General features: G+C 45.1%; 1 protein-coding gene across 4 annotated transcripts; it reads right to left on the reverse strand.

Moving 5' to 3' along the window:
• Positions 1–1493: 1493 nt before the first annotated feature.
• On the reverse strand, positions 1494–8603 carry proza (protein Z, vitamin K-dependent plasma glycoprotein a). Of its 4 annotated transcripts, none has more exons than XM_083648684.1 (9): positions 8460–8603; positions 7598–7739; positions 6332–6495; positions 5555–5579; positions 5352–5465; positions 5089–5223; positions 4763–4878; positions 4341–4458; positions 1494–2556 (listed from the first exon to the last, which is right to left on the reverse strand). In XM_083648684.1, exons 2-9 carry the CDS (start codon positions 7674–7676, stop codon positions 2024–2026), a joined length of 1284 nt encoding a protein of 427 aa, XP_083504810.1. In that variant the 5' UTR covers positions 7677–7739; positions 8460–8603; the 3' UTR covers positions 1494–2023. The 4 variants fall into 4 exon arrangements, with proteins under 4 accessions (XP_083504810.1, XP_083504811.1, XP_083504812.1 ...); XM_083648685.1 differs by having other exon boundaries at positions 7598–7752; XM_083648686.1 differs by having other exon boundaries at positions 8456–8603.
• Positions 8604–16724: the final 8121 nt, after the last annotated feature.

A 16724-nucleotide genomic window follows, 5' to 3' on the forward strand; every position in this document is an offset into this window, starting at 1 on the left:
TCCAACCAGCCTGTCTCATTCTCAGCCTGTCAAATGTCTCTCGCCCGCCCCCCCCCCCCCCCCCCCCCCCCCCCCCCCTTCCCCCCTCTCTCTCTCTCTCTCTCTCTCAGCATTCACGTCACGTCCTCTCTGCTCAGATTGTAGGCTTGATTCAGGGAGGAGATGAAAGCCATGTGAGATGTAGGACAGGACTTAAAAACAGCATCCTACTGGATCCACTGGCTCGGAACAGATGAACGCTGAGTTTAGCTGCAACCTCGCTCTGTGTGTGTGTGTGTGTGTGTGTGTGTGTGCGTGTGCATATAAAAGGAGGTGGCAGTGCCAGACCCAGGAAGGAAGGAGTTCCAGTCAAATTAATCTCCACTGGACGGCCCACGAAAAGGAGCAGGGCCATTTTTGGGAGCAAGGAGCTATCTCCTAGGTGAGCACCATGGCAACAGCCAACGCAGGCCCCAGCCTTTAGAGCTGTCCTTTTCAAGCATCCCATCAAGAGTGGCAGGCCAGGTTTTTGTTGTTTGGCGTCTCTCTCTCTCTCCCTCCCATTCTTCCCCCTCCCCCCCCCCCCCCCCCCCCTCCCCCCTCCGTGACATGGGGGAGCAGCCGTGCTTCTGGCCTTGTCCACCAGGGAGGCTGTGAGAAGCTCGTGGAGGGCTGGTATCTGTGGGAAAAAGTTGCCAGACAACACAGGGGAATGTGACAGCCCAATATCTGGGACAATATATGTATATATTTATATATATATATACACATATATATATATATTATAGTGGATATAGAGTTGAGAGATGAAGGCAAACTAATAGATAGTCAGAGCTAAACTCCTATCAGTTTTAGAAGTCCCGCCCCCTTTGGCTGCCAGTTTTCGCCCTAGGAGGCTCAAATTTGGCACGGAGGTCAAGTGTATGTGTGTGTGTTTGTGTGTGTGTTTGTGTGTGTGTGAAGGTGTGTGTTTGTGTTCGTGCCAATTGGCTAAAAGGGGGCATCACATTTTGAAATACAGGGTGGCAGAGGCAGTTCAGGGTGGGCTGCGCCCTGCCGTCCTGCGTTTCGGGAATTTGCACACGTGGTCGCAGCTATTACGAATTCACGCTGGTTTTGACTATAAAGTGACACATTCCATCATTCATCATGGTTGTGAGAACTTTTGTCCTTTTGTCTGCATTTAAACTTGACATGCTTATTTATGTGGTGGGTCATTTCATTGGCGCCAAGGCCAGCGAGATCTGTACAAAGGTATATTGTGACATTTCAAAAGGTCCAGCCATCGGTCTTGCACAGATTTCAAAATGTCATCCTCGCCTGTTGTTGTGCGTTCCCATATGGAAAACAACTGTTACAGTATTCCTGTGCATTTATAGCCGACTAAATAGCCGATATCCCAACAAATCCAAATATTTTGCAGGGTATCTGTAAAAAGAATATAACGTGTAAAAGGGACTTATTAGCAGAGTGCAGTTGACACCTACAGTACATGATACAAAACTGACATCAGGTCTATTGTTAGGGTTTATTACATTCTCACAAGTACAGTCAGTGCTTGTCAACCAGTACACTGGTTGAGGAAAAACAACATCACTTAAAATGTACTGAAAGGTATGTTCACAAGGCAAAATACATGCTGCATAATTTACTGCTTCTCTAGCTGCTGCTGGCCCGCTGCTATGGTGGCCATGGTAGTGCATGTCAGTGGTTGTATCCATTATATCTGTTAATAGAGAGCCACCTAGTGGATGAATGAAGAAATCCACGAAGAGAAATTGCAAGTGATCTTAGTATGGTGGATGGACTATAGTATGTTTGTTAAAATAATGCATCAACCTGGGAAATGTATATAATCCAAGCACAATAAGACAACTGCTACTGAAAATACACACATGGAATGGTCCATTTGATTCCCTGTTTTTAGTATTTCTCCACTTCTATCCCAAATAACTGACCCTGACATGTTCCCTTCTCATCAAATTTACATTAGCTTTCCACCAACCTCTCCCTCCTCCCTTCCCCTCCCTGACTCCCCCCCCTCTTAGCGCGAGTCCATGAGCGGCTGGAGCCAGCCCATGAAGCGTGACACCTTCTGGAAGATGTAGCCTTTGCTGCAGTCGCCCCCTGGTGGCTGGCTGACCACTCCAGTCAGGAATAACACCTCCCTGTACATGGTGAGCAGGGGGCTGCCGGAGCTCATGGCGCAGTCGGCGTTGGTGCGGGCGGCGGTGCAGCCCATCTTGTTGGTGATCAGACCGGGGTGCGTGACCAGACACTCGGGCAGGCGGACGTACGCCAGCTGGTTGAGGGTGAGCGGGCCCTGCACCGACACCTCCTGCTTGGGGTCCTTCCAGCCGGTGACCACGGCGGGGAACTCTCCGGTCAGCAGGACGCTCTCGGCAAAGTCCCGTTCGGGCAGACAGACGGCGTGGGCGGTCTGCTTGAAGACGATGCGGTCGCGGAGCTCAATCACAGCCAGGTCATTTTCAGGACCTTCAACGTAGCGCGGGTGGACGTGAACTAGATTCACGTACAGCGTCTGCTCTCCGTCTTCGTAGGTGGACGCCCGTTTGCCTAGGTGCGGGCACAAGGAGGCGCTCAGGATCATGTGGTCTATCAAACATCTCGATTGACTTTTGTTTGTGCTTTTTTTCTTTCTTTTTTTACTGCTTTTTCTTTTCTGCGGCAATTGAATTGAAATGAATCGTCCATAATCTTGAAATCAGACATATCTATAGGCTAAGCTAGGCTGCTACGCCATAGCTACACAACAAACGGAGTCAACTTGGACCCGCCCCCGGATGTGCTTCTCTTCTTCTTCTGTTACCAAACAGAAGCGCTTCTCTTCTTCCTCTGAAGCACATCTGGGGCAGGTCAGAGTTGACTCAGTCTGTTGTTGTGTAGCAGCCAGCCTAGCATAGCCTAATAGATATGATCTGATTTCAAGATTATGGACAATTTATTTCAATTAAATTGCCGCTGGTATGAAATAAGACCATAATATGGATTACAAAGAGCAGTGGGTGATAAAGTAGGAGGTGCTATCTATGTGACGGACAGCAAACAGAGCACGCTGTCGGCAGCACGGAGGTACGTTACATCGCTAATTCATGTTCTCGATATTATGTAATAACCATAATGAGCCTCTGTGTGTCGGAAAATAAGCTTGTGACTAGACATAAATACAATCATTTCAGATGCCACGTTTTCCTCGTTTGCAGTTTGCGGTTCAAACTGATTATGGTTTCTGCTGATGCTAATCAAACCCAAGTTGTCAGGGTGACTTAAACATCATATTTAAAAGGTGGAAAATGAAATAAGGTCCAGGGTGTAAAATAACCAGAATCCTCCTTTAACTCATTGAATGCCATGGACGTCCTTCGACGTCCAATTAAATAGTGACGTAGAGTGCCACGGACGTCCTTCGACGTCCAATGCGTTTTTTGACGGTGGGACGTCGATCAAAGCCTTCCGCAGCTCCTGTACAACTATAGTAGCTATTGGAGGTGTATAACCTATTTTACGGACTCATTAGGTGGCGACAGTGCTTGCTCGGTGCAGTCCAGATTAGAGACAGGTCCGAGAAACAGCCTAAAAGCCGTGGATCAAAGACAAACCGATGCATGCTCCCAGAGCCATTTGCTCTGTCGCGGGAGCTGACATTGGCTCCGAACAGGAGTCAATCCGCGCTCACAACTGAGCCCCTCTGTCCCTGTCTGTCTGTCTGTCTGTCTGTATAGTTTCTCCACCCGATTAGCAGCCAGGAAAGCAGCCCCTGACGCCAAACCATTCAGCAATCCGGGTTGGCTCTTCCCTGCTGTGGCGCTGAGAGCCGACAGCAGCACACAAACGCAGCACTCCGAAAATATAATGGTTGCGTGAGGCTGTGTGCAGTGTGGGGAGGAGTTTACGGGGGAGGGGGGGAGGGGGGTGGTGCACGCAGGGCATCACACAACAACTACGTCACTACATCAGAAAATATTATCTTCAGACTCAGTGAATGTGCTTGAAATGCTGCATTTCACAAAAGGCGGATTATCTCAGCTAATAATTTGAAAAGCCTGAAAACGCTGAAAACAACCTATCTTCTCCGGCTCATAACTAAAGAACGGAAAATGGTATCAATAAACTTTTTTTTGCTGATGATACAATAGAGCCAGCTCGTTCTTGTGCGTGTTCGGTGTTTACATAGTAATATCACACAATATTCTGTGGGCCTCGAGAAATCACTGAAAACGCTCTGAAAACTCTGGCACTGGGAGCATCCGTTCTCCAAAAGTGGCTGGCACTCAATGAGTTAATAAATAAATGATTATTAGTATGATGTTTGTTTGTTTTTTCGTTGTTTAGTCACTCACCGACGGCCACCTGGAAGCTGCTGTATTTCTTGGCACACTGAGCTGAGGTCAAGACCAGGTTCTCCTTCAGAATGACTCCGCTACAGTAACCTGCTGACTCAGCACTCTTCAGGATGGCCTGCAGACAACAACATGAACCCTGTTAGGTGCAGCGAGGAGACCCTGCGGTGAATGTAGGCACATTGTAAAGCGCTTTGGATAAAAAGCGCTATATAAATGCAGTCCATTTAGTCCATTTACAAAACGCTGCGCTGAGGGACGCGCGGTAAATTTGGTCATGGCTGACTGTGAGAAACACTCTGACACACTCACCTAAGGTTGATGAGGTGTGTGTGTGTGTGTGTGTGTGTGTGTGTGTGTGTGTGTGTGTGTATACGCGTCATGGCATTTCATTGCGTGAGTGTTTGTGTGTGTATTCCTACCTGCCAGGGACACTCCGTGGAACCACAGCTGAGTCCCTCAAAGTTGTTGCGGGCGTTGGTGGACAGTCTGTCCTGCCAGATGCCCTTACTTTTCACCTTCCCACAGGGGAAAGGGACTGATAGTGACAGACAGAGAGATAGAGGGAGAGAGAGAGAGAGAAGGGAGAGAGAGGAGTAGAACAAGAGGAATGATAGAAGGAACAACATTATGCGTCTTGATATCTGAAGTGAGAAATAAATCGTATTTTTAGCATTATTTTCTCCTCTTTCGTGTGGGAAACAGAGTTCACAGGGAAAGGTGAGGACCGTTGTCTCCGTCTGCGTACCTGCCGGCACACACTTGTTCTTGTCCTTGTGATCGAGCTTCCAGCCGCGGGCGCAGGAGCAGTCGTAGGACACGTAGCCTGGCTTGCAGAACTGGGAGCAGCCCTTGGTCCCGTTCAGGACACACACCGTCTGGTCTGCACCGTGGAGAGACGGGAGGAGACTGCTGCACTTAACAAACCCGATGACAAGGAACTAACACATGTCGACTGTCAACTAAGCTCTGATGATGGAACGTCGTGGGCGGACCTGTCTCACACCTCACCTGTCTCACAGTGGACCCCTGAGAAACCCGACTTGCAGACGCAGTCGTAGCCTCCCACGCTGTCCGAACACATGGCTCCGTTCTTGCACGGCTTCTCTGCACACTGGTCTCCATCTGAACGCACACAGTGTGTCTATGAGAAGACGGCCTGAAACACCTACCAACTGTGCAGTGACGGAGAACTGTTTCAGCACAGTACTTACCAATATAGACGGACCAGAAGATATCCTGCAACACAAATACTGTATGAGAAGTGTGCAATTGAAGCTGAATATACTTTATATATTTGTTCCTCTATTTTTCAACAGGGATGGGACGATGTATTTAACCCATTGATACCTGATGCAGCATTTGCATGTATATCCCTCATTTGTGTGTGTATCCCTTTAAGACCTTAAAGGGATACACACACAAATGCTGCATCAGGTATCAATGGGTTAAATTCAATGGAGACCCAAAGCCACGCCCACTTAAGCATACGAACCAAGGGATTTCATCCGCCATTTATTTTCCCATAGACATGTCGTAAAATGCTTAGAAAAAATAGTTTTACTCGGTCAAACCAACGATTCAGCTATATTTAGAATCAGATGATTCCCTCCCCCCCCCCCACCATTTCCTCTTTAGTTTGTCTATCATAGTTTCACAAACTCTTCATACAAATAATATTATTAAAGACATTTTTAAAATTGTTATATACATTCTAGCAAGCCAATGCCATTTCTAGAAAGATTTGCGGCTCGGAAATAAACAGAGTTCTGTCAGTTATCATTGAACTCTTATTTATGACATCGTATTGTGGTTGTATGGAATTGTGAACCGGACCCCATGTTGCGCATGGAAACATAACATGATACAAGCAGATCGTCCCATCGCTATTATTTAATCAGTGCATTCGTGAAAAGGGGCGGAGTGAAATCAGAAGGAGCCAAGAATAGAGGACCAAGAGGCGCTGAGAAGGTGAGGAGGGAGGAGCTCACCGTGCGGTAGGAGTCCTGGAACACCTCTCTGGCCTCCTCGTAGTTGCACACCTCCTCCAGGCACTCCCTCTCCAGGTTAGCAGGCACCAGCGCCTCCTCGTTGCCCAAGTTGGCCCTCTTCTGACGGGAGATCACCGAGCTGGCCTGCTGCTTTTCCAGGAACACTGGAGCAGGAGTTAGGTTTCCACAGACAATATCGTACAGTCAGACACCACCTTTTTGTTTACTTTCCAGTCAATGGGCCATTCGGTACAGAATATACGTTTTTTGGTGTTAAACAATAATGCATTAATTAATGCATAACACCATGAGTCTCTTGATTAAAGGGCGGACTGCCTTCTCTCTACCCCTCTCACTACACCTACCGATCTCATGAGATAATGATTAGTTTCCTTAATATAACAGTCTGGAGACTTTGTAAAACAGACACATCTACCCTTTTAATATTAAAATGTGAAAGTAATATCAAGCATAGTCCAAAAGTCCATTAAGGCAGAACAAAATGAGCCAATTAGGCCAAACGCCCTATACAGTCACCTCCCTACATGCCTTAAAAAGACAGCATAGGCTACTTTCATAATACTGTTCACATCTCACAAAGATGAGTCTTAGGCAGAACAGAGACTAAAATGACATTCAGTGTTTCCCCTAGGGTAGTCTCGCTGGCCGGCCTCCCCTCCCTTCCGTGAGAGGAGTCTGGCGGCGCTGGTCACCATTCTGGAATTGCGATGGGCGGCGCTTAGCGGCAGTGCCCTTGGAAAATAGTTTCCAACAATCCAACTTGCCATTTTCAGCATGTAGCAACGAGCTAGCGTGTAGATTTTTTGTAGGTTGTTTTCACTGCGGTGGCAGGGGGCTATTTACAGCGACACACAGGGAGGAGGGAGCGGAAGCCACTCTGATTGACATGGTCGGAGCCAATGACAGAGCTTCTTAAGCGTGGAGCGGAAATCCGGCAGCGTCTGAAATCGACGCCTCCAATGGGAGAGCAGCTGTAGAGCAGGGGAGGGCTTATGCCAGCAGCCTGTTTCCGTGCAGCCAGACTCCTCTCCCGGAAGGGAGGGGAGGCTGGCCAGCGAGACTACCCCTAGGATGGAGTTGTAGCAGCGGGGTTGAAGCATTTTTTTTTTTTACCAAATTTGTCTTCGCTCACAGAGCGCACCCTGCTGGGAGGTTTCTATATCTCTGCCAGCACCAGAAGGGCTCTTGAGGCCTAAGTCTACTGTCCGGTCCTGGCTAGTAGTGGCTACATGTCAGCCGTCTCACCTGTCTTGGGGGGCTGACTGGCTCCCACGGCCCCCAACAGCAGGCAGAGCAGAGTGGCAGATGTAGCCGAGGAGCCCATGGTTGACCCCGGAGCACAAGCCGTCTGTCAAGAGCTCAGCACTGCAGGGTTCAATGAGCACTCCTAAAAACAAGAGCTGCAGATTAGAAATTAGATTATATATACTGTATATATAGGCTGACTGACGCCAGTAAGATGTAGCAAGACGTGGGACTGGGCAATAAATCAATGTCATCGTTTAACATCTTGATACATAAATGACCTCATAGCATAGGCTAGCGTTTTACCATCTGTGACTGTGCAGTTTTCTGCAGCAGCTTGTTACACTGTACTCTACCATGAGATGGCAGCACTGCAACAGTTACAGCAGGTTGCCATCAAACGTCTCCAAAATGTAGTAGCCTATTTACACATTGTAAACAAAGAGATGGCCTGCGAGGCCAGCCTCCAACCACAGAAGATTTCAACATGTTCATCAATCTAAAGCCATGCCAATCAGCCAAGTAGAGAAGGAAGTGCTAAAAATAAATTATTAAATTCGGGCAAGGCCCGTGTTGATTTCACTAGGAAAACAGCGCATTTAGCTCAAATCTGGTATTCTGCACAAAAGATGACGCCTGCTATATAAGGCATCAGCCATGTTGGAGTCGAATGATGAGAAAGACACGATACAACATTACGTTAACTAAAATGAGTAGGCTACGATGTTCCCAAATAAATTCATGCGCAGTAACATTTACGTCCACCTCTAACGGTACATGCGAACATGGGTCTGACGGATGGAATAACGGTACGATAAACAGCAACAACAAACCCGTGATAGCGCTCGGTAACGTTACCTACCGCTCGCTCCGGACACAACAAAGCTAACGGCCTGGTCTGGTCCCACTGCCCGGTGCTCAGAGACGGCCCGGCTGTTGCTGGACAGGACACCGCCTATCTATCTATCGATCTGAAATTACGACTTCAGCCTGGATCATGGATGACGACCACATCCCCTGTTTAAGGAGGAGACTGTAATGACACAGATCAACCACCAGAGGGCGCTGTAGGACAGATTGGACGTCATATTTACTTCACTAAAATGTTTCACTTGTACTTTCACAATAAAGAAAATAAGAGTAAACGTCATTAAAATGTTCAGTTGTAAGAAACCTTGTGAGAGCTATTCAGACAGGGATCCAGGGTGCTTCTATAGTTTGAGGCCTTTTGTTATATGATGAAAGCCACTCACATTATTTTTAATAAATGCCATTCAAATGCCAAATGATGGCAGTCCGGGTAGTGCAGTGGTAGATTAGATTCCCTCCCACCCAACATGAGGGCCACAGGTTCGAGCCTTCATGTTCTAGCTTGGTCGGGCATCCATACACAATTTGTCGTATCTGCGGGTGGGAAGCCGGTATGTGTCCAGGTTGCTCCACTAGTGCCTCCTCTGGTCAGTCAGGGTGCCTGTTCGGGGGGAGGGGAACCGGGGGGAATAGCTTGATCCTCCCTCCTGCCGCTGTCAGGTGAAAAGAAGCGGCTGGCGAATACGCATGTATCTTGAGGAAGCCATATGTGCTAGTCTACAACTCTCTCCAGATTGGCAGAGGGGGTGGAGCAACGACCAGGACAGCAGGGGGAATTGGCCAATTACAATTGGGGAGAAAATGGGGCATACAAAAATCTTAATCTATGCCCTGTGTGTGTGTGTGTGTGTGTGTGTGTGTGTGTGTGTGTGTGTGTGTGTGTGTGTGTGTGTGTGTGTGTGTGTGACTAATACCACTTGTTGTTGCTCAGTGGTGTGCGCGGCTCCTCTGATGTGAACGCAGCATCACACAGGATGAGATGCTCTCTGCCGCTGCGATCAATGAGGTCGAGGATACGCTAAACTGCAAACAAACAGATAACAGTCTAGACAACAGCAAACAGATAACAGTCTAGACAACAGCAAACAGATAACAGTCTAGACAACAGCAAACATAACAGTCTAGACAACAGCAAACAGATAACAGTCTATGATCTGCACTGGTGGAAACCGGAAGTAAACCGGAAGTCCCTGGACGGCGTCCGTGGCAATTCGGTGCAAGAAAATATTGACCCAAAAACAGTACACATGTAGATAATTGTGAATCTACATATTTATTGCAGATTATATACTCTGTGGAAAATCCCCTCATTTTACATTCCTCCAACTGCCTCCTCACTGCTTCCCTTCACTGCTCTCTGGATGGGCGGAGCCCGAGAGCTAATAAGGCCAGTCACTTCACCTGTGGCAAATCCTTTTGCTGCAAACCATCGGAGCACAAGCTGGCTGGCCTCCACTGGATTCCACACCTTCACCTTTTTGCTGTGTAAATGATTAGTAAGTTTTCTTTTTATTTGACTTTGCTTTGGTAATTTATGATCATTGGTTGCACTGCTTAAGTTCCTTTAATAGTTATTTCTTTATTTGGATATTATATAATTAGTAATTGTTTGGATTTAATTGTTACTTATGTTGAATCACTATGGATTTATAATATGTTCTTCTTTCTTTATCACCAGCAAACCAGCAACAACAGATGGTGTATAAATAAAAGACTGGTGTTGGAATCCAAGCCTCTGCTGTCTTCTGTCCTGGCCGACAGGCCATTGTGTTGGGCCCTACCTGGAACCAGGCCTTAGCCCTGGGCTGCACCCACCCTCACCACCATTCCATACAATTGATATTTTTCATACTCACTATCTAATATTCACCTCGCTCATAAAAAATATATAGTAGTAGTAGTAGAAAACTTTAATGTCCTCCAAGGAGGCAATTTGTTGTACAGCACAGTACATGAGGACACAGACACATTAAAATAAAAACATACACAACTCATAAAAATCATAAAATCATCTGTAGTGGTCAAAAATACTACAAAAATACGCAATAATGCTGTGTATTAAAGTGCACGTGTTAGCAGCCCTGCATATTTAAAGTGCACGTGTTAGCGTAGATAACACGTGTATATAACGTATATATAACGTTTTATTTCCCCCCTCTTTCATGTGGATAGACAGGTGGACAGTAGGTTGGGCGGCGCCCTGACGCCCTCTAGTGGCCGGCCGCCACTGTAAGGGACTGAAGTCCACTTTGTGGACTATAGTGCTTCAGATAAATGTGTGGACATTTGATTTGGAAAAGGAAATACTTTGTGCAGGTAAAGATTTGAAGGGAGTGAAATCTTGAAGCAACAGGCCATAAGCAGTAGGTTGTGTCTTCGTTCAGGACATAGGTTTACTAAAGTAACAGACCGAAGATAATGAAATAATGCTTTATGCATGTTATCGTAGTAATACACCCTCCGGTGCAGTAGGTGGCGGTGTGCGCCTACAAAAGTTGGTTTGCGATTTAGCAGTTTATCAGGCGGAAGTAAACAATGAAGACTTCTCGAAAAGCTACTTAGCTTAGCTGAAAGAGTTGCTTTAGCTGCGTTGCTTGTACTACAGTATCTAGGGTTGCCAACTTCTTGAAATGGAAATAAGGAATGGGGGGGGGGGGGGTTCTGCTAACTAATGGCTTTGGTTTTAACCATTTAGGCTACCCATTAATACAAGCAAACACACAGACCTGGTTTTGATCAGTTTTTGCATTTTTTGGCGCTATGGATAAAGTTCAACATTTTAAGAAAAACAATAAACAGCAATTTTACATACATGTAGCTATTCTTTTGAATAGACAGACCTGCAAGAGTTTACATCATTAGTGCAAAACATTTTAGATTTCAGATGAAATCTTCTGAATAAAAGGACAATTAGGCTATTGAAAAGTTTGGATCAGACAACAGCAAACAGATAACAGTCGAGACAACAGCAAACAGATAAGTCGAGACAACAGCAAACATAACAGTCGAGACAACAGCAAACAGATAACAGTCGAGACAACAGCAAACAGATAAGTCGAGACAACAGCAAACATAACAGTCGAGACAACAGCAAACAGATAAGTCGAGACAACAGCAAACATAACAGTCGAGACAACAGCAAACAGATAACAGTCGAGACAACAGCAAACAGATAACAGTCGAGACAACAGCAAACAGATAACAGCCGAGACAACAGCAAACATAACAGTCTAGACAACAGCAAACGGATAACAGTAGACAACAGCAAACAGATAACAGTCTAGACAACAGCAAACAGATAACAGTCGAGACAACAGCAAACAGATAACAGTCTAGACAACAGCAAAAAGATAACAGTCTAGACAACAGCAAACAGATAACAGTCGAGACAACAGCAAACAGATAACAGTCGAGACAACAGCAAACAGATAACAGTCTAGACAACAGCAAACAGATAACAGTCTAGACAACAGCAAACAGATAACAGTCTAGACAACATCAAACAGATAACAGTCGAGACAACAGCAAACATAACAGTCGAGACAACAGCAAACATAACAGTCGAGACAGCAGCAAACAGATAACAGTCGAGACAACAGCAAACAGATAACAGTCGAGACAGCAGCAAACAGATAACAGTCGAGACAACAGCAAACAGATAACAGTCGAGACAATAGCAAACAGCAAACAGATAACAGTCGAGACAACAGCAAACAGATAAGACAACAGCAAACAGATAACAGTCGAGACAACAGCAAACAGATAAGACAACAGCAAACAGATAACAGTCGAGACAACAGCAAACAGATAACAGTCTAGACAACAGCAAACAGATAACAGTCGAGACAACAGCAAACAGATAAGACAACAGCAAACAGATAACAGTCGAGACAACAGCAAACGGATAACAGTCGAGACAACAGCAAACAGATAACAGTCTAGACAACAGCAAACAGATAACAGTCGAGACAACAGCAAACAGATAACAGTCTAGACAACAGCAAACAGATAACAGTCTAGACAACAGCAAACAGATAACAGTCGAGACAACAGCAAACAGATAACAGTCTAGACAACAGCAAACAGATAACAGTCTAGACAACAGCAAACAGATAACAGTCTAGACAACAGCAAACAGATAACAGTCTAGACAACAGCAAACAGATAACAGTCTAGACAACAGCAAACATATAACAGTCGAGACAACAGCAAACATAACAGTCTAGACAACAGCAAACATAACAGTTTAGACAACAGCAAACAGATAACAGTCTAGACAACAGCAAACAGATAACAGTCTAGACAACAGCAAACAGATAACAGTTTAGACAACAGCAAACAGATAACAGTCTAGACAACAGCAAACAGATAACAATCTAGACAACAGCAAACATAACAGTCTAGACAACAGCAAACAGATAACAGTCGAGACAACAGCAAACATAACAGTCTAGACAACAGCAAACAGATAACAGTTTAGACAACAGCAAACAGATAACAGTCTAGACAACAGCAAACAGATAACAGTCTAGACAACAGCAAACAGATAAGTCTAGACAACAGCAAACAGATAACAGTCTAGACAGCAGCAAACAGATAAGTCTAGACAACAGCAAACAGATAAGTCTAGACAACAGCAAACAGATAAGTCTAGACAACAGCAAACAGATAACAGTTTAGACAACAGCAAACAGATAACAGTCTAGACAACAGCAAACAGATAACAATCTAGACAACAGCAAACATAACAGTCTAGACAACAGCAAACAGATAACAGTCGAGACAACAGCAAACATAACAGTCTAGACAACAGCAAACAGATAACAGTTTAGACAACAGCAAACAGATAACAGTCTAGACAACAGCAAACAGATAACAGTCTAGACAACAGCAAACAGATAAGTCTAGACAACAGCAAACAGATAACAGTCTAGACAACAGCAAACAGATAACAGTCTAGACAACAGCAAACAGATAACAGTCTCTAGACAACATCAAACAGATAACAATCTAGACAACAGCAAACATAACAGTCTAGACAACAGCAAACAGATAACAGTCTAGACAACAGCAAACAGATAACAGTCTAGACAACAGCAAACAGATAACAGTCGAGACAACAGCAAACGGATAACAGTCTAGACAACAGCAAACAGATAGTCTAGACAACAGCAAACAGATAACAGTCTAGACAACAGCAAACAGATAGTCTAGACAACAGCAAACAGATAACAGTCTAGACAACAGCAAACAGATAACAGTCTAGACAACAGCAAACAGATAACAGTCGAGACAACAGCAAACAGATAACAGTCTAGACAACAGCAAACAGATAACAGTCGAGACAACAGCAAACAGATAACAGGCGAGACAACAGCAAACAGATAACAGTCGAGACAACAGCAAACAGATAACAGTCTAGACAACAGCAAACAGATAACAGTCGAGACAACAGCAAACAGATAACAGTCTAGACAACAGCAAACAGATAACAGTCGAGACAACAGCAAACAGATAACAGGCGAGACAACAGCAAACAGATAACAGTCGAGACAACAGCAAACAGATAACAGTCTAGACAACAGCAAACAGATAACAGTCTAGACAACAGCAAACAGATAACAGTCTAGACAACAGCAAACAGATAACAGTCTAGACAACAGCAAACGGATAACAGTCGAGACAACAGCAAAGACTGGGGTTCTACACAAAGCAGCTGGAAAGCAAAAGGAATGGGAGGATTAGATGGAAAGTTGCTGAGAAAAGGAGGGGAGAGAGGGTGTGAAGTTACTGGCAATGACAAGGAACAGTACAGAGATATGTGTGCTATGTGTGACATTTTCATATCTCTCAGCCTACAGCAAAAATTAAACCTGGGATACTTGCGTAAAACATTTATGTCACTTTCAAGGAGTTATAAGCCAACATTTTGAGTTGTTGAATATAACAAATATGTCCAATTCTAGTGTGGGGGGGGGTCAAACACACAACCATAAAGCCCTGTTGAAACTAGGCTATCAAAGAAAGCCATGCTTTTCTTGCAATAACAATACTGTCTGTACCAAAGTGCTTCCTCACTACCTTCATTTCAGCGGGGCTTGTTTGTGAGAGCAATGCAATCTGCAGACAGGAGGGCCTCGTCTCAGCTGCAGCAGTGTTGAAGTGTCTCCATTGCCCAAACCCAATAACAGAGCCGGCTCCCACCAGCTGGTCCTCAGTGCTGGACAGGGGCTGGAGCCGGACGGTCCGGTCCAGGGAGACTCACCCTGGTGTGGGGTGTGGAGGGAGAGCGTGCCCGGGCCTGCTGCTCCAGAGCTGCTGCTGCTCCATGTGCAAATGATCAGGATGTTATGGTAATTTCCCAAACGTCCTTGATCCATTTACAGTTGTGTGTGTGTAGTTGTGTGTCTGATGCATATCTGTGTGTGTGTGTGTGTGTGTGTGTGTGTGTGTGTGTGTGTGCGTGTGCGTGTGCGTGTGTGTGTGTGTGTGTGTGTGTGTGTGTGTGTGTGTGTGTGCGTGCGTGTGTGTGTGTGCGCGCGCGCGCGTGCACGCGCGCAACTGTGCCTATAATTGTGATGACCACCCCACTCTCCTGGCCCTGTCTTGCAGGAGCCTGGTGTTGGGGTCGTTGGACTGATTGGGTGCACCTGGGCCCGATGCACTCATTGGGCTTAAGAAGACCTTCCGATCATTCAGTCCCTCTCTCCCTCCTCACCTGTGCACCGTTTTGTTAACAAATTATTGTTTTGACTTTTACTTTGGCTCCTTTTGTTACTTCCTTGAACCAGGTTGTAACAAAAGTGTTTGCTTTAAAACTGGCAGTGCAAAAGCTCTGTATCTTCCCCAAGACTCCATCCATCATCCATCATCCATCCATTTGATTTGATTTGATTTGACAATCTTTATTTTGAACTTGCAGATAAAACAAAAAAATAAAAACATATCAATGAAAGCCATGATGTAAAAATTAAGCAACAAAAATAAAATAAAAATAACAATTAAAAAGAAAATGCAATCATTGATCAACCTCAACATGTTCAAAAAGGAGTAGGAAGAAGTAAAGACTTATATACTCCTACCCCCTTCTTATAACATCAATATCCATATTGATAATTACAAGTATAAATGTATATCATAATTTCTATGATTTCTTAAATATATCACTATCTGTATATAACATTATATAATCCATAAAATATAAATATATTTTCTATCTATCTACCTATCTACTATATATCTATAAATAATACTTATTAATAATACACTCATAACTATACCCATACAATACCGTGTATGAATTTGGCATCATATAGACAATCTACTCTGATCACTAAATTACTTAAATAAAATATAAAATAAAAAATAAAAATATAATCCAATATATCCATCATCCATCATCCATCATCCATCATCCATCATCCATCATCCATCATCCATCTCCCTCCCTCCCTCCCTCCCTCCCTCCATCTCTGGGTTATGTCTTATTGTATTATCTCTCACTCGTTGTGTGGCTGCCGTCCTTGTTCTTCGCAGCACGAGGACTCACGTGCGACCTCTCTCACCCATTTCTCTGTCAAATCCAGCATCCAATTTAACAACAGGCACACTGAACAAACAGCTCGGCCACGGCACATCCATAATTAATGCCAGCTGACACTTGCCAACTTCCTGATGGATAGAACAGGCCGGAGAGGCAATCCCTGCCTGGGACTCCCTATACTGTGCTCTGCATATTATTCTCCCTGCCTGGGACTCCCTATACTGTGCTCTGCATATTATTCTCTCTGCCTGGGACTCTCTATACTGTGCTCTGCATATTATTCTCTCTGCCTGGGACTCTCTATACTGTGCTCTGCATATTATTCTCCCTGCCTGGGACTCTCTATAATGTGCTCTCCATATTATTCTCCCTGCCTGGGACTCTCTATACTGTGCTCTGCATATTATTCTCTCTGCCTGGGACTCCCTATACTGTGCTCTCCATATTATTCTCCCTGCCTGGGACTCCCTATACTGTGCTCTGCATATTATTCTCTCTGCCTGGGACTCCCTATACTGTGCTCTGCATATTATTCTCCCTGCCTGGGACTCTCTATACTGTGCTCTGCATATTATTCTCTCTGCCTGGGACTCCCTATACTGTGCTCTGCATATTATTCTCCCTGCCTGGGACTCCCTATACTGTGCTCCCCATATTATTCTCCCTGCCTGGGACTCTCTATACTGTGCTCTGCATATTATTCTCCCTGCCTGG

Source organism: Poromitra crassiceps, assembly GCF_964638095.1.
Source record: "Poromitra crassiceps genome assembly, chromosome: 13".
NCBI lineage: Eukaryota > Metazoa > Chordata > Actinopteri > Beryciformes > Melamphaidae > Poromitra > Poromitra crassiceps.

What these genes read in the sequence shown, in the direction of transcription:
- proza (XM_083648684.1), bottom strand. Translation starts at nt 7,676, where the DNA reads ATGGGCTCCTCGGCTACATCTGCCACTCTGCTCTGCCTGCTGTTGGGG. An exon ending in CAGTCAGCCCCCCAAGACAG is followed by an intron (nt 6,496 to 7,597) that starts GTGAGACGGCTG and finishes CTCCTGCTCCAG; the next exon opens with TGTTCCTGGAAAAGCAGCAG. An exon ending in CAGCTTCCAGGTGGCCGTCG is followed by an intron (nt 2,557 to 4,340) that starts GTGAGTGACTAA and finishes GCCCGCACCTAG; the next exon opens with GCAAACGGGCGTCCACCTAC.